General features: G+C 41.3%; 2 protein-coding genes and 1 long non-coding RNA gene across 3 annotated transcripts in view; 1 reads left to right on the top strand and 2 right to left on the bottom strand.

Annotated features, from left to right (window-relative positions):
* LOC136442362 (U6 snRNA-associated Sm-like protein LSm2) overlaps positions 1-19,507 on the top strand; it is a 223,136-nt gene that overhangs the window by 118,676 nt on the left and 84,953 nt on the right. The gene's annotated exons all lie outside the window — the stretch shown is intronic.
* LOC136441285 (uncharacterized) lies at positions 1,270-2,710 on the bottom strand. Its single transcript, XR_010756872.1, has 3 exons — positions 2,454-2,710; positions 1,858-1,931; positions 1,270-1,479 (listed from the first exon to the last, which is right to left on the bottom strand). It is a non-coding gene; the product is annotated as an uncharacterized lncRNA (long non-coding RNA).
* Positions 3,606-17,626, bottom strand: LOC136441922 (enolase-phosphatase E1-like). Its single transcript, XM_066438483.1, has 6 exons — positions 16,630-17,626; positions 9,024-9,139; positions 6,306-6,371; positions 6,065-6,185; positions 4,380-5,801; positions 3,606-3,994 (listed from the first exon to the last, which is right to left on the bottom strand). Exons 1-6 carry the CDS (start codon positions 17,624-17,626, stop codon positions 3,666-3,668), a joined length of 3,051 nt encoding a protein of 1,016 aa, XP_066294580.1. The 3' UTR covers positions 3,606-3,665.

Raw genomic sequence — 19,507 nt, 5'->3', positions numbered from 1 at the left:
CCTTTGATTGTAAAGATATTTCTGAACCGAAGCTCCTATCTGCTGTGACTCAAATCAAGAGAGAACAACATATCGTTATCTGTTACTTTGTTGTGGTGCACTGAGAACAATGAAATAAATGTGTAAAAACATGAGATTTTCTCCAGAGTCAGTTATATTTGATAGTTATCGGCTGGTGTATAAATGAAGTATTGGCAGTCTTCAATCAAAATATACAAGTAAGGCTACACCAATTTTATTTGTTGATTCCCGGATTTTTTCAGAAAAAAAATGGAGCATCAGGGGAAAAAAGGTTGGAAAAACGTTGATATCACGCTAAAGGAGCCGCACACACACAGAGACAGACACACACACACAGACAGACCCAAAACACAACATCAACTGGTCATGGAGGTAAAAAGCTGCTAGAAGGCCCAAACTCATTCTCTTATCATTCTCTTGACAGGTCAAGACAAAACTTTCGTGCACACACACAAATAAACTGCAGAAAATGAAACATGGCTTTAAAAATGCACAATATTGTCGTTTATTATCTTCATTGAATAACACTTCCACTGTGCATAAAACCCCAAACCAGTGAAAAATGACATCAGTAGTTAGACGATGTATTCAATACTGATATATGCAGTCATTTTACACATTTTTACAAATATTCATGGTATCTGAGACCATAGAACATGGTGAGAAAATGAAAACATACAGCATGTTTAAAAGTTACGTACTATACACATGTTCACTGCAAATATTCTACACCTTTCCAAGACATTTCAAAATATCCAATCTTTTTAAATGTGGCTTTAAAATCATCCTCTTGTTGCGTTTTCAGTTTGAATCTTATTTACACTCATTACTGACGTACTTAAATTGGACAGGGCACGCATATAAAGCTCCTTGAGCAATTCTAAAAGTTAGGACGTCATCTTAGATAAAAGTAATTATTGTTTATTGGAGAATAAACCAAGCCAAAACTTTCATTTACTCTGGTCTTGGAAGACATGGCACGCATACATTTTGCTGATTCAGTTCTCTTAAAAGATTGGAATCATAAAGATGATAAAGTGAATAACAAAGTTTTGAAATGTTGATTGAAAGTTGTGATACAATGTGATGTTATTGCCTTTTTTGGGGTACGAATATGATAAACCCACATGCAACACACACAATCTACAGTGAACAGTTAAAAACATATGTATATATATAAAATAGATATATGCAAACAGTGTACACTTTATACAATACTGTCCTTGCTTGACAAAACAGGTTGTGAGGCATGTCACAAATGTATTAAATATGTTAAACATGTTTTTTAATGTCAAAGAACACTGAAAACGGTGTCGATGTTTAGATGTGTGCGCACTCCTGTTTAGCACAATATCCTCTGTACAACCCTGCACCCCCCCTCTCCGAGGACACAAATGGAATCTTCTGGACGGACATGTTGACGTTGTGTTGAGAAGTGACGAAACAAATTGCTTTCTCCTGAAAGTGAAATGTTGCAAGTGAGTTAGTCAATCTATATTTCAATTAGTTGAGGTAAAGTGACCAGGTTTTGAATACATATGGTTCTACATTAAAAATTTAGATTGGATAAATCAAACAAGTCTCATTTGCATTTTGAATCATTTGCACTTATCTGTACTTTTACTTTTTTACATAAAATTTTCCATTTTTCAGTAAATCTGCTAAACTTTGTAACTTTTCAATCAAACAATCTCATTTGCATTTTTAATCATTTGCACTTTTACTTTTTTTTACATCAAATTTCCCATTTTACAGTATTAAAATCTGTTAACCTTTTTGTAACTATTTTTTTGCTAGTACCTTAACAAACTACAGTACAAGAAGCCATCCACTTACAGAGCTTTATTCTGCAGCGGGTGCTTCTGTGGGGGTTTCCTTTGTGGCTTCTGCTGGTTTGTCTTCTGGTGTGGCTGTGGGGGGAAGGGTCAAACAATTAGTACCTGTCAATCATTCTGTACATGATGAAGGATGGGGCATGATTCAATTCAATTAACTTTACTTGTAATTGGGCATTACAGTAACTGTAGATTGTGAAATATTTGTTGTGGTTTCATGTATGTGACTCTCACCACCAACACATAGCATAAAACATACTATTATGTCATATGTGCTCTGTCTTATTACTGTGTTACTGTATTGTTTCAACCGTAAACTTTAAACACCTCGAACACCTCTTTTCCCCTGCTACTAGAAAATTAAGTCCCCACAAACTTAAAAACAAAACAATTTACAGTACTACAATGTACAAAATATAGTATCTCATCCACTCAACTTTGATAGCATATTGATACTGAACAAAGAACTGATTAAAGAATGTTAACATACAAGTATTGACTTAAAAAAACTATTTTGCTGTTCTTAGACTGTAGAGGACCCATAGCCCCTGGGCGTCAGACTTGTACTGGCGCATGGCAGATGCAACTTTCACACACCTTCAGCTGCAGGTGTTTCATCAGCAGGTGCCTCGGCTGCAGGTGCCTTGGCGGCAGGTGCCTCTTCCTGAGACTCAGCAGGTGCCTCTGTAGATTCTGCTGGCTTCTCTGTTTCACCTGTTTCTTCAGATGCTAGAGCTTCTTCTGCAGGTGCCTCTGCAGGTGGTGCATCTTCTGCTGCAGGTGCATCTGCTGCAGGTGCCTCTGCTGCAGGTGCTTCTGCTGGGGTTTCCTGCTGTAGTAAAACAGTGGTGTGTGTTAGATCAAAAACAGCTATGCACCCTTTGCAAAATTACTTTGCAATACCATTCCCTAAAATCTTGACAAAATATGAACTACAGTGTAGTAGTATGTAGTTAGCGAATTCAGCTAACTGCAATCAAATCTGTGCTTCTGATTCCCAACTGCAAACCAGTCTGTGCTTCACTTCTCTGATGACTTTCCTGTTTGAAGAGGTCTTTTATGGGTCAAATGAGTTAGTTATGGTGCAAGCGTGACAAAACTGCACAGCAAGAATGTGAAAGAAATAATTCCACTGCAATTCCAGCCAGTGTTTGGCTGTTGTTCGGCTCCTGAACAGTTGCCAAGTTGTGTAAGGTTTTGAGTGATACAAGTCTTTGCATGATGATCCTGTGATGTTAGTTCTACCTGCAATTCTTCAGGTTCATGAAGCCCTGCCAGCTCATCCGAGTACTCATTTTCATCCTCCTCAAAGGTATCATCATCAAAGTTGGCATGACCCATCTCGTCCTGTTACGATTTCAACAGTCTACTTCATATCTCGTTGGTTAACGTCAACAGTTGTATACCGTATGTTTTGTATCAAAGACTTAACCGTTCAGCTGAAACACTGTGGCTGTATCACACGGAATGTAAAGTATTTTGAAGTTTGAATACATCTAAGTTTAGAAGTGTTTTGAAGTATGAATACATTGCAGTCACAATTTGTAGGATTGTTACATGCTTGAGTATGGGATTAGGGGAGGGGAGGGGAGGGGAAAACTACAAATTTACTGAGTATGCGCAAGTACGCCCTTGCCCAAGGAGACCTGGACACCCACTAAAGGTGAATTTCCCTTCCTCCTGCCCTTGATACCGGCTATACAAATGTAGAACACCTGCTTGTGTATTACATCTAGATTTATACGTAGAATCAGATTTCAGTATGGTATAAAGAGCCAGGTTCCGGGATTAGGCTTATAGTGGATCAGTCTAAGCTCCTACCTGTGCAGGTGTTTCCTCCGGCTTAGGTTCTTCTGCAGCTGGAGGTTCCTCTGGGGCGGTTTCAGCCGGTTCTGGGGCAGCTTCAGCTGGTTCAGGAGCAGTTTCAGCTGGTTCTGGGGCAGCTTCAGCCGGTTCTGGGGCAGTTTCAGCCGGTTCTGGGGCAGTTTCAGCCGGTTCTGGGGCAGTTTCAGCCGGTTCTGGGGCGGTTTCAGTCGGTTCTGGGGCAGTTTCAGCCGGTTCAGGGGCGGCTTCAGCTGCTTCTGGGGCGGCTTCTGGGGTAGGCTCAGCCGTTTCTTCAGCGGGTTTACTACTCTCATCTGTAGATTAGAGAAGCAGGAATAATCATAAGACTAAAAAAGTCTGCCACAACATTAACAACGTACATGCCACAGACAGAAGAAACAATAACAACAGAAATACTGAGCAAGCAACAATACAATTCAACTAACATTACAGCCACCCTTTCATTCCTAACATTGAACATACCCACAACAATGCGGGGAAAAAGAATAATTCTCTAAAGAAGCTGCAAGGCGTTGTTTTATTCCTAAGACGAACAAGGCAGGCCAATGCTAAAACTTGGGAGTGAGCTCAATACACAAAAACACTGACTCTGGCGACTAATGGCGAAGGTTGGTTTCATCAATTTGTGAACAAAACTGGCTATTAATAACTTTAATCCCTGGCTAACTAACTGCCTACCTTCCTGCACTATTGGCACGTTCATATCATTCAGTTCTGGGTCGGGATTGGACTCGCAGCCCTCGATCACCATGCACATGTTGGTGCCTATGTTCATTACAACTGTGCCTCTCCTGTCTACCACTTCCTTCATACGCTTCTCGTCTGCAAAGTCTAAGCTGTCTTCCTCTTGCTCTGCGCTAGCTGCCTGAGCTACAGCGCTCGACTTTTCCCCGTCCCCTGTCTGGCCTGAAACCTCGAATATATCCTGGCTACTATTCTTCTCTACATTTTTCTCAGATTCGTCCCCAATGGCTTCTTCGATGGTCATTACTGATGCCACTTTGCTATCCTTCCTCTCAATTTCTTCGAGGGACTGGGAAGTGACAGACCGAATCTCCAGACCTGAGGAGACTTTCGGACTGGTGAGCGACTTCCTACTTTGTGACGAAGAGGACTTCTTCAGTGACAACTTGGACAGCACCCTATGGAAGGATGACTTGGAGGTGCTGGCAGAGGCAAGTTTTGTTGCGGAAGACTTTTGTGACTTCTTTCCACCGACGGAGGTCTTCGATGATTTTAAGCCAGCGCCAACGCTCTTCACGCTTGTCTCACTGGCAGACTTGTTTCCATTTTTTTTCTGCGCAGCCTTCTGCTCTGCTGCTTCGATTTCCCTGTCGCTGGCCACTTTCTGCAGCTTCTGCCTGACCTCCAGGAGCTGTTTGTCGACCTCCGTTTCACTCTGGTTGATTTCCACGCTGGCTTTACTGGGCTGATCTTCCTCTGACTTCAGGGCTGTTTCACTGGGTGGACCTGACTTCATGATGTGCTCAATCATCTGATCTATCACCTCGTCTGAGCCCTTGCCTGTTGGCTTGGCCCCTTTTTGCTCTTCGGATGACTTTGCAATGTCACTTCCTTCTTCTTCTTCAACTTTCTCGGTTGCTATCTCATCCTTCCCCTCTATATCACTGCCTACCTCCTTTGCTTTGTCATTGGCTGACTGATCTGGCACCTGATTGGCTACCTCACCCTCACCAAGCTCTTTTTGATTGGCTGGCTCTACTTTCCTATCTCCCTCCTGATTGGCTACCTCTCCCTCAACAGGCTCTGCTTCCCTATCTGTCTCCTGATTGGCTATCTGATTCTCTCCTGACTCTTTCTGACTGGCTGTCTGATCTTGGGTGTCTGTCTGACTGGCTACCTTGGTCCCAGGCTGTTCTTCCTGAGCGTCTGCCTCAGACTTACCCTGTTCTGGTGCGTCCTCTGGTTTTGCTTCTGGCTCTGTTACAGGTACCTCTGTTGGGGCTTCTGTTTCTGTGGCTGGGGATTCTTCTGGCTTCCCAAGCTCCTCTGCCTCTACCTTCTGCACTTCTGGGGTGGGGCTGGGGGGACTACCCTCTGGCTCTCCTCTTGAGGCATCGCCATTAGGTGTGGATTTTACTACAAAGGATGGAGAAGGGGTATATGTAGGTTAAAAACTGAAGCCATCTTCAAGCAGAGATGAAAGAAGGACAAGACACAAGTTATGATAGACATGAAAGGAGAACAAAACAACACTTTCAACACTAGGATTTACACATGTAAACCCGGACTGCATTTCATCATTTACAGAAATGCGCAAGTACACAATGTACTACAAAACTTCTCAGATACAAACAAACAGACAAACAGACAGACAGACAAACAAGCAAATCTGTTTCTACCTGTTACACTATTTGGTCTACTGGTTGGTTTGACTACTGCAGTTTCCCGTTCTGTTGCTGACGCTGATCGCTGTGTCCTGACAGGGGGCTCTGTTTCTTCCATCTTCTTTGCTGAGATGTCCTGTGGCAGGATTAAAAATAACAGAGTTAGTGTTTGTTAACATCATCGTCGTTACCCCCATATGGCCCCATCAGGGGCAAAGTAGGGGAAAGTTGAGGTCCCGGGCTAGGGCAGACAGGCCTCCAGCCTGGCACGGAATGACTCAACAGTGGGGGCCGTCAGAACCGTGCCAGGCAGGGCATTCCACTGGGGAATAGTACAGGGGAAATATGAGTATTTGTATGTGTCTGTTCTGGCATTGATGGTTTGAAATTTGAGGTGGTGGCTCCCCCGGGTGTGCCCCTGGGCTGGTTCAAGTTGACTGTAAGTTTGTATATTGATATGGTTGTGAAATAACAGTTTATTGATAGTAACGTTTTAATGCATAATAGATTTATAACACACTACTGTTTAAATGAATGAAAGAAAGAAAAGGGTAGCATTTCAGGTCAAGTGTGCCCAACATCCAATCATCCAGCACCAAGGTCAGCACCAAACCATTGCAAAAAAAACACACTCGACTTACAGAAATGAAAATGACTACATTTTTGATGAATCAAATAAAACTAAAAGCATAATAGGTTTGTATGCATTGTAAGCTCATTTCAAAACATAGATATGATATCAACCACAGAGAATTTCCTGACCAATCTATTTCGAAAGGAATGCCACAGTCACTTGTGCCTTGATCACCCCCTCTCGAATGTTATTTTCAAGGTTCTTTTGTTGACTTCTTCTGTAGAACCTAGCTTCAATGTCTACCCAAGTGAGGCCTTCAAAATTGTGTTTCATTGTTTGGTTTTCTATCAACCATTAGCCCTAGAATGTGTAGTCTACAGTGGTACTGAAGATGGGAAATGCGTAAACAAAATTCCTCGTCTGCCACTTGCATTCCAAGGGCGTTTACAATCAATGGCACTACATCGCTCTGTACGTATGAACTCAATGTCATTTGCGTCACTCTATTGAAGCGATCATCCACATGCAATTAGTACTGACAGCGCCACATATTTCACTACCGCATCAATGGATTCTTGGAAAGCAGTCTGTTCGTGAATAGATAAAATCGTTGGCTGCATTGCTTTTCAAGGCAGGTGACACGGTCAAAACTTAGTGTGTGAAATTTAATGATGCTTTGGAACATATTTCTTATAAACAAATTTTCACCCAAAGGGCGGTCGCTTTTGATTTACTATGAATTCATTTATTTTCACAGAGAATTGATTTCACGGTAGGAGGGGAAAGCAGGTCTTTGTAGTGTTTTAAGTTCGCGATTGAAACAATTCTGAATACAGTAGAAATACAAAACACACATTAATTGCTGTGTCACAATTTTGCGGATCATAGAGAAAACTGCGAGAATAAAACTTCTGCAAACATTTAAAGATTTACAGTAATTTTTCAGCATTGAGACTGGTATTCACACACACAAGATAATGAAAATGGTAAGAGATTTGGACTGTAGGTCTTTAATTCAGTTCCTGCTAATATATTAGATTCCGCAACATGATTCTCTAGTTGTGACAGTTCCAGCCAAATTGAGACACCGTTGTGGAAATTCTAACCCGAAAAGAATCTCAAATAACACTTGGATATCGATGTTAGTCTTATTAATTAGCTAGAGTGATAATAGTTGCGCCATATAACATCACTGGAAGGAATCGCCACATTACAAGGAAAAGTGCTAAGATATTAGATATTCGTTGTTCAGTGGATGTTTTGTAGTGTCATATATATTTCAATGTTGACAATGACAGATGATATGCTTGTTTTCACTCTCATCATTTATCGGTGCTGTTATGATATCTATATTTTCATAGCATACTGCAGCACTCTCCTTCATACACATTCTAAGACATATTTTCATGAAGGTTAGGCCACACCAATTTAATTTCTTGGTTAACAGTAATTTAAAAAAATGCTAGATTGGAAAATCAACATGAAAACAGAATCTCAGAGGGAAGTTTTTACTTTGGTGCACACATTTTCAGGGAGTGAACAGAGTCAGGTGCAAGTTTTCACCCCAGCCTTCTGTTTTAATGTTTTAATGTCCTTGTGCTAAAATTTTACGAAAAAAATCTGTTAACATGGCAACAGTTACTAGTACTCTATAGCTAGCTGGACGGATTTGGGAACAGTCAGACATTTCAGGTATAGCATCCACCACCTTTCATCAGTGACGGGGATATTCTAGGACATGTTATGTAAATATGTCATTATCAAATAGCAAAGCTCATAACTGATGCAATTCATCTTCCACTGCTGATTGATTATGTTTTGCAATTATGCAAATTTCATTATGGTATGTGATTTGACTGTGATTAGGTCCAGATTACAGTGTTGTGGCCAGAAGGCATCTATATTTCGTTATTTCTGGGATTTTATCGTTGCTCAAAATAACCATCTGTGAAAAAGATGATTCATAAAAGAAAATACAGCATAGATATTAATAAGTGACCATAAAGAGAAAATTAGTATTGAGTACTGATTTGATTTTGTTTGTTTTGCATGACTACCCGGTAACAAACATGGCATGACACACCAGTTTGATCCATTCATACCTGGACAGATTCCTACTGTTTTTAATGATAAGTGTGGTGGGTTCTTTAACATGCTTGAAGTGTAGCTGTCTTCAAACAGGGGGCCTCCAGTTTTACGTCCACCTGAGACATTTAATAGTGAGGAAACAGGTGCAAAAAGCCTTTCTCAAGGGCACAACATTGGGGCTTGCTAGGGATTGAAACCCATAGGCTTTAGATTCTAGGGTCAACAACCCTAACCGCAAGACTACGTTACCACCAGCCCTTTGATGTTCTGTTTGTAAGAATTCGGTTGCGACCCTTGACCCCGCGTACGTACCTCTGCCTGCTGTGCCGCTCTCTCCTGCCGGTCCTTGACGCCATCTTCTCTCCTCTCCGCCGCACCTTGTCGACCGTTCGCTTCTACTAGCAACGTCTTCTGAGGAGCTGTCGCAACTGGAAAACATTCAAAAGATACAGTTAAAGGAAACCCAAGCAATGAGCCCAAAAATTGGATTTTTAAAAGTCAATTTATTTAGTCATTTGATTTCTATATATGATTAGTTCAAACAACACCTGCGACATCCATGATGCAAAAATATGACGTCAGTGTGATGTGAGAACTCATTGAAAATTGTTGCAGGATTTTTGCAGGCTTGCAAAACTTAGGGAATCATCATACGGCTCATTTTTGCGCTGTTCTAAAATGCTCAAAGTATGAAGTTATCATGCAAATGTACTAAACAGTGTAAGAAAATGTCGCTACCATAAAGATTTCAGCATTTCTTTGTATTTCCGTTTTTGAGGCCCTAATATTGCTTTGGTTGCCTTTAACACTTGAAGCTAGGCTTGAAATTCATTTTAGGGACCTAGCCAAAAGATTTAAGTACACAGAAAGTTTAGGTGCACATCATAAAATAAAGTAGCAATTCAGCAATGAATCTGACACTATTTTTAATGAAGGATGGAAGAAGGTTTTATTATTGTTCATTGTACTTGAATATCCAGAATATGTTGTACAGTCAAACCTGTATTAGCGGTCACCTTTGCATAGCGGCCACCTGCCCATAGTGGTCACTTTTTGTCGGTCCCTTGGATTTTTCCCATTGACATAAGCATTAAGAATTAGGCTATAGCGGCCACCTGTCCAACGCGGTCGCGGCCAGACGATTTTCGGTCCCGCGAGTACAGTCACACCGCCGATAACGGTCAATGTGCGCCGGTGGAAGCTGCATCGCCACCGCACGCCAGGTTCAAAATCTTCATTTTTTCACGCAGTTATCAAGTTTATGTGAACTCAACTTGACAGGATAATAATAAAGAAAACAAGAATGTTTCAATGTCGGCCCAATATTTCCGTTTTCCCCGGGAATTCATCGGAAATTCAGCCTGTGGCACTGGCTGCAAATACACCCGATATTATTATACACCCGAAAATGTGCCCAAACACGATTTTCAAAATGGCGGAGCAGTATAAAGGTCAGCGGAAGACACCACTGTTGCGGAGGTATAGTGTGTTAAATTTATTTTGCTGCAAACTATCACTGAGGATAATTACTTAACCAAAAGCTTCAAACTAGATATGAATAATATTACAATGATGTAAAATTTGGGCTGTTGCAATTTTCTGAAAAGAAAAAGCCCTCAACAGAGCGACCTTCCTCTCTTTACCCTATTAGCATAATGGTAGAAGCCGATCATGACAAGCAAACAACAACAGACTAAGGAAAATTGTCGCCACGATTTTATGTTTGAAAACGGTCGAAAACGAACAGTAAGTGGCAACTGAGCAACATATATTTTGTTCTTAACTAACTGGGTGGCATTTTGCTGCGAAGGACTTTGTTTCATATGATTAAAACTCATTGGTGACGCGTGTGCCGGCAGCGAAGCAGTCGCGAAGGATCAAGAGTAGAGTATAGCGATGCTAGTCTGTTCAGACATGAAGCTCGAGCAAGCCATGGATTTTGGAGTTGGCAGATACAATAATTCTTTTTTCAAGCCCATAATAGAAGTAAAAGAACAACAATCGAATTTCTAAAATGTGCCTTACCTATGTAATGTTTACATGTGTACTGTACGGTGAATAAATGTATCTCAGTGGGTACTGAAAACGTGTCACTCGTGGTCAATTAATCAACATTTTCTCCATAGCGGCCACCTGTCCTTAGCGGCCAGTTTTGGCCAGTCCCTTGAGTGACCGCTATAGACAGGTTTGACTGTATTTGTATACTAGTCTGCAAAAATTGTGAATTTCTTTAACTTTCCAAAAATTCGCAATAGTGCAAATGGGTCCAAAATGAGTAACTAACTCCCAAGATTGAATATCCAACATTGATGTCATACACAGAAGATTGGGGAATGCTAACCACTCACTAGACTTAATGCTTTTACATCAAAGTCCCAAAAGGTTGAGCATATTAGCATGAACTCCTAAAGCGTATAATAGTACATTTGACACAACTAGGTCAAAAGGCTTTTAGACATTAGTCCCACTTTCATCACATACATAGCAGATTAGGCGAGAAGTATAGAACCCATTGTACCGCCGTCACCACTATTCACCTGTTTTCGATGTTCTTCTTTCTTGACTTTGATGTACCGTAATAGGACTTATGAAAAATTAATGCGGCGACCGCTGTGCATTCTTTTCCTTCGCATTGATTCGCTGTTGATGTAGTTAACCCTATTGTGTAACACGGTGCATTTGGGTCACTCGCTGATCCCAGAAGTGAGCTGCCTTTTTTCGGTCAAGGAGTTTTAAGTGTTTGTTTAAGACAAGCAGACTGGTACCTATATTGTAAATTGCTGAGGCTGAAAATGTAGACTATGCCAACATTTTTTTTGGACTTTGATAATCAATACATATTAAGTAATCTGCTAAAGCACTATAAGAAATAAAGTTAAAGAAAATAAAAGACAAATTCACAGGTCACCACACTGAGTTAATAAATTTTCTCTATTCAAAATGTCCCAGAAAAGACAAAAATAATACAAAACTTAGACACAAAACCTACCAAAATCAACACAGGATTTAAGATAAGATCAATTTAGTCTATATAAAGATATATCCGGGGAAATTAGTACTGTATAAGAAAGATCTTCCATGTCTAATTCCTTGAGTCCTTACGTCCAATCCTCTCACCTAAGTGGTTTACCACAAGAAAACCTAATATACTACCGGCCCAACATAAATCCAGGCTGATCCAGTTCGATTCTGTCAAACTAGCCTATAGACAGGGCGTTCCCGCGAGACACAACAGATGACAGGTGCGCTGCTGTTGCTGGGGTAATGAAGTAAATAAACACTTGTTTCCTATGAGCAAATTTGGGGCAGACAATGGTCTGGTATTTAGTGTTACCCGAGGGCAAAACGTGGGGGGTGGTTGGGTAGCTAGTCTGGGTTACTAAGAAATGAAACCATTATCTAAGAGACAATTGTTGGATTTTCTAGCTCCTTTTTTTTTGAGCTTCAAACATTTTAGCACGAAAATGTGGAGAAAAATGAAGAGACAATCATAAGAATATCTACAGAGTTTTGGAAATAGGCTAGAGCTATATCGGTTATTCCAGGAAATGTTGCAAACCAAAACAATTTTGCTTTCAAAGGTGGATTTTCTGGCTCCTTTTATATTTGAGCTACAAAAATTCTAGCATCAAAATGTGGTGAAAAATGGCAAATCGTAAGAATATCTACAAAATTCTGCAAATAAGCCAGAGCTGTATTGGTTTACAGGAAATGTTGCAAACCAAAACAATTTTGCTTTCAAAGGAGATATCAGCTAATCAATCTTAGGGATGCCCAAGTCCCTAAGGACGGTGAAAGCCATACCGTACGTGGAAGTCCTCCTGATGGATGTGCAATTGTTTCAGTATTCTCTGTATTATTGCGACGATCATCTAGAATCTTTCGTTTGATGACAACATGACAATCATACATACACGTGCTACCCCATAGTGAGATAATTGCTACACTGACGATAGCTCTTAACTGGGTATGATGAGAAAATTACAATGATTTATCTTGCTGTGACGCATTTAATATCTTTTGTGATTAAACAGCCTTGCCCTCCTTGTATCTTATAGTTATACAACAGAAAAAGTTACTGTTACTTTATCAATATTGATGAAAGTTACTTGTTCTAAATAGAGGCCTTACTACTATCCAGTGGTTTAGGTTTTACAGAAGTTTCTTGTACTGTCATAGTTGAGAAGAAAATGTAACGCTTGTAACAATGCAGTATGGACTGTCAGAAGTTTGAAGGGGAACTAAGAAGATTTCAATTTCAGTTTACATCGTTCTCAATACATATATGATGTTTTCAACACCCCGATGAACCTTTTATTTCAAAGCAAGGAGATTAAAAATAAGAAGAAAACATAAATTGAAAACAATCTAAACTAAAATGAAGAATGGGTCTAAAATCTTCTTAGACACTTTGACATGAAAGACTCAGAGGGGTGTTGGAAACATGATATTGAGAACAGTCTAATTGAAACTAAAATGAATGGCAGGTCTAAAATCTTCTTAGTTGCCCGTCAAACTTTTGACACTTCTGAACTTTTGACACTGGAATAGCCCTAAAGGGTCATGTTAACTTTCAAGACAGTCCCTTAGTCTTACAAAGAAAGGCTTTTAAGAACCTACAATCTAATACTTTGTCATACAAACCTCAAGTTAGTTCATTTCTGTACCAGTGACATTGTACCAAAGTCATCAAAAAGATAAAAAAAGTATTCTTGCTTTCTTTACTCCAGATTATTGTCCCTGTGAAAGTTTCGTGACATTCTATAGACCTTAAAATGGATATTGAGTGAGTGAGTTTTGTACAGGAGAATTGCTCTAATTCCATTTGCCCCAATCCTATTACTGTATTAGCCCCTGCATCCTTCTTAACCAAGAACAACCTAAAATCCACTCAAGGGCAGGTAAGCCTCTCTCAAAAGTTGCCTTTAAGAAGTTTAAGCCTTAATCCCCTGCAAATATCATCCGTCAAACTAGGGCCGGTGGCACGTAGCATTCCTTTAGGTCTTTTAGAAAGTTAGAGATCTCCTCGAGTAAGATTATTGAAGAGATTTGAACAAGTTTGTTTGAAGTCACAAGCAAAGTGTAATCGAGAGAACAACGGGAAATACTGGTCTAAACTTTTCGTGGATGAAGACGTTGAATTCCCAAGGAGAACAGAAACAACAGAGATAAACATTTTGATCCGACACCGCGCAACAACTGTCACCGGGGCAAGCACGTACAATGGCGGCGGTGCCGGTGTCCGTCGTTTGTTGTGTTCTGTTGATGGACACAATACAGCGCGGTCGTGTGTATCTAGGAAAGGGTCGCTGGCGATGAATGGATTACCGGCGCTATCGTCTGACACACCTGACTACCACGTGCAAATATCCATGGTCCAGGTGACTGCACCCCAATCCCCCCTCCCCTAAAAAAAGTTGTCTAATCATGACTGTTCAAGGACACCTACTAGTAGTCCTACATTAGCACAACACCAAAACTACATTGACATCTCAATCAAATTTGACATCTTACGCAAATCAAAAATGTATCCCGTCCGCATCCCACCCGTATTTCCCAGAACCGACCACTATTATCAACGTTTTAAATCAGCCAAAGATTATGCTAATTACTACGATTACGTCCCAGCAACTGATGACATGACTACTCGTTATCAGCATGTAAAATCTGATTGTTTGGATGTCTCTAGGGTGACCTAATTTATCTGCATTTACATATCCTACCAAATAAACATTAAAAATCACTAGGGCTTCACTTACCAAACAGGTAGCTTTTAATGTAACAGAATCTTTTCATCAGACTTCAACTGGTTAAATGTGGCAAATATATACTCATGTCAGTCTGGGTGAATGGCCCCTTTGAGGGAGTGATTTTAAGGTGTGACATAACAAGAGGGTGTCTGTTACGCTCCTTTAATGTCTTACACACTCCCACTTTAACACAAACAACATAACGACGTTCTGTTTAGCTTTGTTTTGTTTCCTTTAGGACTGATGGGTTTGTACAACTGACACTTCCCAAAGAATTACAACTTGACGTTCTTTTTTTATCAAGTCTCGAGACAACAAAAGAATCCCCGTGACAAAAGCCTGTATCCAGTTTGACCGAGAGAACAAACCTAGATTCGGGTCCAATTTCATATTTACGTAAGCAAAAACTTTCGTGGTTTCCAAAACACTATCTATCAAATGCTGACTATATAATAAACAAGTGCAGAGCCCTAATAGCTTTCGCTGTGTTTCTTGTGTTGAAGGATTTTTGTGTGATTTGGAAGAGTCGCCAAGATTGGGATGTCTAAAATCTAGGACACCTTGTTGCCCAGGTACACAAAAACACCTGTTAAAGCTGAGTCTAGGACCGGGGGTTAGTCTTAGCCTAGCCCGTATGTGCTCAAACAATTGACCTCAACTATACACCACGCACTATCAAACTCTACTTACCACAGGTGACAAACACTCTAAATCTGACCTACGCACAAAGGTTGGGCTATAAACTTGTTTGGTGGATAAACTTCGTGGCTGTAAATGTTGGTAACCGGGGAATGAGTGACGGGTCTACAGATAAAAGGGCATGGCGGAACGCTGGACTGAAGTTTCCGACGACTTTCTTCAGTAAAAATAGCCCGAAAAACTTGGTGCTTACCTGGTTTGTTCGATGAAGGACCACAACCCATGGTTCAAAGTGACTTCCACACCATGTGAGCACGCACTACAATGATTTTAGTAACTCGAGCTGACGGATAAAGAGGTGATGTCAAACTGGCATAGGATTCCCCTGGCAACGTCAACCACGCCGGGGCAATGTAGACCAGCTGATCTGTGACGTAACTGATTTACTGGCCTCTCATTGGTCGAGAGAACCAGGATGCAGGTCATGTGGGGTCAGCTGATGTAGGAATATTCCATCATTCCAAAAAACGGGTAACGCCATTTTTCCCTTTAACTTCAAAATACATGTCGAAAATCAAATACGTAAGACAAAAATTGTCTAAACACATATGATTTATGTTTATAAATTTATCTTAAGATATTAGCACTCATATTAAAGCACATATATGACTATTACAGAACTTTATCGACAGTATACCTGCAGTATAGTGGGCTCTTCTAATCTTAATCACAAAGGTTACTAGGGGGCAAAATTAGGACTGAAGCCGCTGCAGCGTCCCTTAGCGAATAGTGACAATACTGCAAGTAGTCAGTCGACATGGATAGGCTTTTCTTGTAACGTTTTTTTTTCCTGTCGTGAGGGGGGAAGATGTAAAAAAAATTATAACAGGTCACCAAAATATGGCCCTCTTTCAACAACTGCATTGCGACTGACGTTGCAACGAAAGGCAACAAGGAAATGTTATATGGATGAGTCACGTCCGGTGTTGTTTCAATCATTCCGGACGTATTAAAAGCTCAATATGTTGTATGAAGACTCTTCAGAAGAGGTCATGCATGAAGTGTGTTGATATTAAGTTACCTACGTTGTTTGAACTAACGTTAAGTGCACGCTTTTCGTATTAGATGTGAATGCAGCTTCATGTCTGTGATATAAAGGTCGAAACACAACATTAATTTCAAAGTCATCCCGTGTTTTTGTCGAGTTTCGGAGATGTAGCGCTGATACTAGTAGTTAAATGTACTTCATTATTTTGTTTCTTTCGTTCCTTTCCACAGATGAAAGTGGAAAAATGTAACGTTGAGAAACCGGGCATTGATATAGAGCTAGGCTAACCATAATGCAAATGATTGCATTTCGCACAGTTTACCTGATGTGCTATTGAAGAAAGGCCAATGCAATCACTTAACTTCAGATCAGGGTTCATTGTTTATCGCATGCATCAAAAGCGCCCCCTACCAACTTCGAGGATGTGCTATAGGCTGTTCAACTTGTAGCTAGAAGCTGTAATAGATGTAAGCATTCTTACCGTTATCGTCTTCAACTATTGCAGTATCTCTCAGAAGCCCATCAAGGATGTTGTCAAGTTCTTCAACATCATCTTCTTCTTCCTCTGGTGCATCTTCTGTACCCACTGCGCATGCGTCAGTCCCCTCTGTGTCCATTTCTTGTTCGACCTCCATTTCTTCCCGTATGGCTGCAGCTGCGTGTTGATCCCGAGCCTCGTTTTCGTGTGCTGTAGCTTCAAATTTAGCCCGTTCATCTCCCTGTTCGTTCTGCCCGTCCGGTTCATTCTGGTCTCTGCCAGTGTCTGTGTTTGCAAAATTTAAACTTCGTTCGTTTTCTGTGCTCAGTAATTCTTCTGTATGTGTGCAACGGATGTTTGGCACCCTATGTCCATCGCCTTCCGTTTCATTCGAGATTGCACTCTCTTCTTCCTTCTCTTCGTCTGTTTGAAAGTGATTTGTACCCGCCGAATTGCTGGTTGAATCATTATTTGTATCGCTTTCCCTTTCGTCCGCGCTCACATTCTCTCCATCCTCCGTTCCGCCCACTTTTGGTTCTTCGGAACTGATTGGATGGTTGCTTGACTCGTTCGCTTCACCATCTTTCATTTCTTCCGCATTTACACTAGCTTCTATCTTGGCTTCGCCCGCTTTCGGTTCTTCTGCATTCATTGAGTTGGTGTCTGACTCACTCTGTCCGTCTTCCCTCACGTCGTCCGATCTGGCGTTCTCTCCTTCCCTCATTCCCTCCAAATTCACGGTTTGCCCGCCTGGTTCGCCTTGGTATGTCTCATCTGCTTCCATGTTTGGCCCCACCGGGCTTGGCGACGCTTCGATCTCCGGAGCTTGTACGTTTTTTTCAGCCTGAGACGATTTAGTAGACGTAACTTCGACATCTGCAGTACTACCTTGATCCGCATGGTGCGCTGCTACCGCGTCGCTTTTCTCGATTGCCACCTGTTGCGTAGTTTCTGCTGAAGTGTCTACCGCCCGTTGTGTTAACGCCCACGGCTGCTCCATATCAACGGAAGGGTCCGTTCGAACACTTCCTTGGGCGTCATCTTTGTAAAAATCATCTTTACTCCTTATTGACGGCATACTACGTGTTCGTGTTTGGTCCCCAGTCTGTTGGATAGGGTGTTCTTGTGCGGTTGTTTCGGCCACCGTCTGACTGGCTTGGTCGACCATAACTGGTCTGAAATATAGTGGTAAAAACTCTTTCAGTCGAAGACAGCTTTTTCGCTCTGATAAGAAATGCACATGCTTTTTGCTGGCACCGAGGCCGTCTGATACAACATACATACAAGCACTGTATACGTAAACCGGATGCGCATGTGTATATCACAAAACAAACATCTATAACGCACTCTACAATGATCATAGACTTTCCTCAAAATGCTTCATCTTGAAATTTGGTCCAAAAAGGTGAACAGCAACCTAACTACCGAAGTTGTAATTCTACCAAAGCGTTTGCAACTGAAGAAGACATCAATCTTACCGTGACTTGCTCGCTCCGGACCCCATAGCAATCGGTTTCGTAAGTTTCCCTCAAGACAGAAAGACGCGCGATAGGACGTAGCAACGTGGTTTTGAAAAATGCCAACACGAAATGTGATCCAGACAATAATCGAAACGTGTCCAAAAGTCTGGAAAAGAAACGCTTTCTTCGAGTAATCTGCTAAGTTTTTGTGCCGGGGCTCTATGCTTCCGGTACGGACAATGCTACAATGTCTTTCAGAATAAAGCCAGCAATGGAAACTGACAATACCTCACTCAGTTCGTGTCCTATCTTTGTACTGTCGTTTGCAGTCGATTAAAAAGCCGTTGTGATGCTAAAGACTACTAAGCTCCGTTGTCAATAACAAATTATAAAGAGCACAAGTTGCCGTGAGATGGGTTGATCTCACCATGTCTGTTAAGTGTTGCTAGCCTAGTGGTGGTGGTTAGATCATATCGTACTAAGTAAATTATAAAGTATCTAGGAAGGATTAGCCTGGTCCCTAGTCTCTATGGGTCGTTTTAGGTGTATTTTACTGGGCCCAGTCTTCTATATTGACTCGTTTCTGTCAGCATGTCTTCCTAGCTGGCATATAGGATTCATATAGAGTTATCGCCTCTCCGGGAGTGAACTAATCAGGCCAAGCCCGTTAACCCACCCCGAGCAGGCCAATCTGTCTGGGCGGGCGGGCACCACTCCTAACGCCGTAGAAATACAGGGGAGCTCCCGATTGTATGGTTTCCAGGCCAAGGTAGGATCCGATTGGCCCAGGCAGATTAATAAAACCAAAAATAAAGGTATCATTGTTTGTTTAAGAAGCATTGGATTCTGGACAACTTACCGCAGCTTATATAAAGTAATACAGGATCTTATACCAAAGAAAAGAAAGATGAGCACACTGATATTTCTGGTTGAAATGGCTATCTATAGTTCCAACGTAGTCAATGTCATTACGTCGTATGCAGGGAGGATGGCTTTTTTCGTACGGCAGGGATATCCCTCATAGCTCAACTGGTAGCCGCTCACAGACACAGTTAACCTCCTCGTTTCGATTAGTTGGTAACCGGAAGACTATGGTTCAAAATCTGGGAAGGGCGTCTCGGTTGGGGCTGTACCAGTCTTTCGGATGGGACGTAAGATGGAGGTACCGTGTTCGATGAGGTGCCTCGTGCACGTCAAAGGGGGAAGGGCTACCCTTCCCTATGAAAATATATCCTGCAAATAAAACAGCGAGGTCGAGGAAACTTGCTAAGCTATGTGCCACTACGCACTGCACGGTGAACAACAACAACAAATGTCATGTGTGTGACTTCCACGTTCAGGCTCAGATATAAGACTCGAATACAAGAACATCATTCATTTATTCAGAGATGGATCAGATTATCTTGCAATCATAAAAAAAT

This window comes from Branchiostoma lanceolatum, chromosome 9 (genome assembly GCF_035083965.1).
Source record: "Branchiostoma lanceolatum isolate klBraLanc5 chromosome 9, klBraLanc5.hap2, whole genome shotgun sequence".
Taxonomy (NCBI): domain Eukaryota; kingdom Metazoa; phylum Chordata; class Leptocardii; order Amphioxiformes; family Branchiostomatidae; genus Branchiostoma; species Branchiostoma lanceolatum.
Note: the sequence above shows the minus strand (reverse complement) of the source record. Positions and strands in the feature narration are given on the sequence as shown.

Excerpts from the sequence above, each read along its gene's own strand:
- LOC136441922 (XM_066438483.1), bottom strand. The coding sequence starts at position 17,626 with ATGGAGCAGCCGTGGGCGTTAACACAACGGGCGGTAGACACTTCAGCA. Across the intron at positions 5,802-6,064 it reads TAGACCAAATAGTGTAACAG|TAAAATCCACACCTAATGGC; the intron begins GTAGAAACAGAT and ends CATCCTTTGTAG. Across the intron at positions 3,995-4,379 it reads CGTGCCAATAGTGCAGGAAG|ATGAGAGTAGTAAACCCGCT; the intron begins GTAGGCAGTTAG and ends TCTAATCTACAG.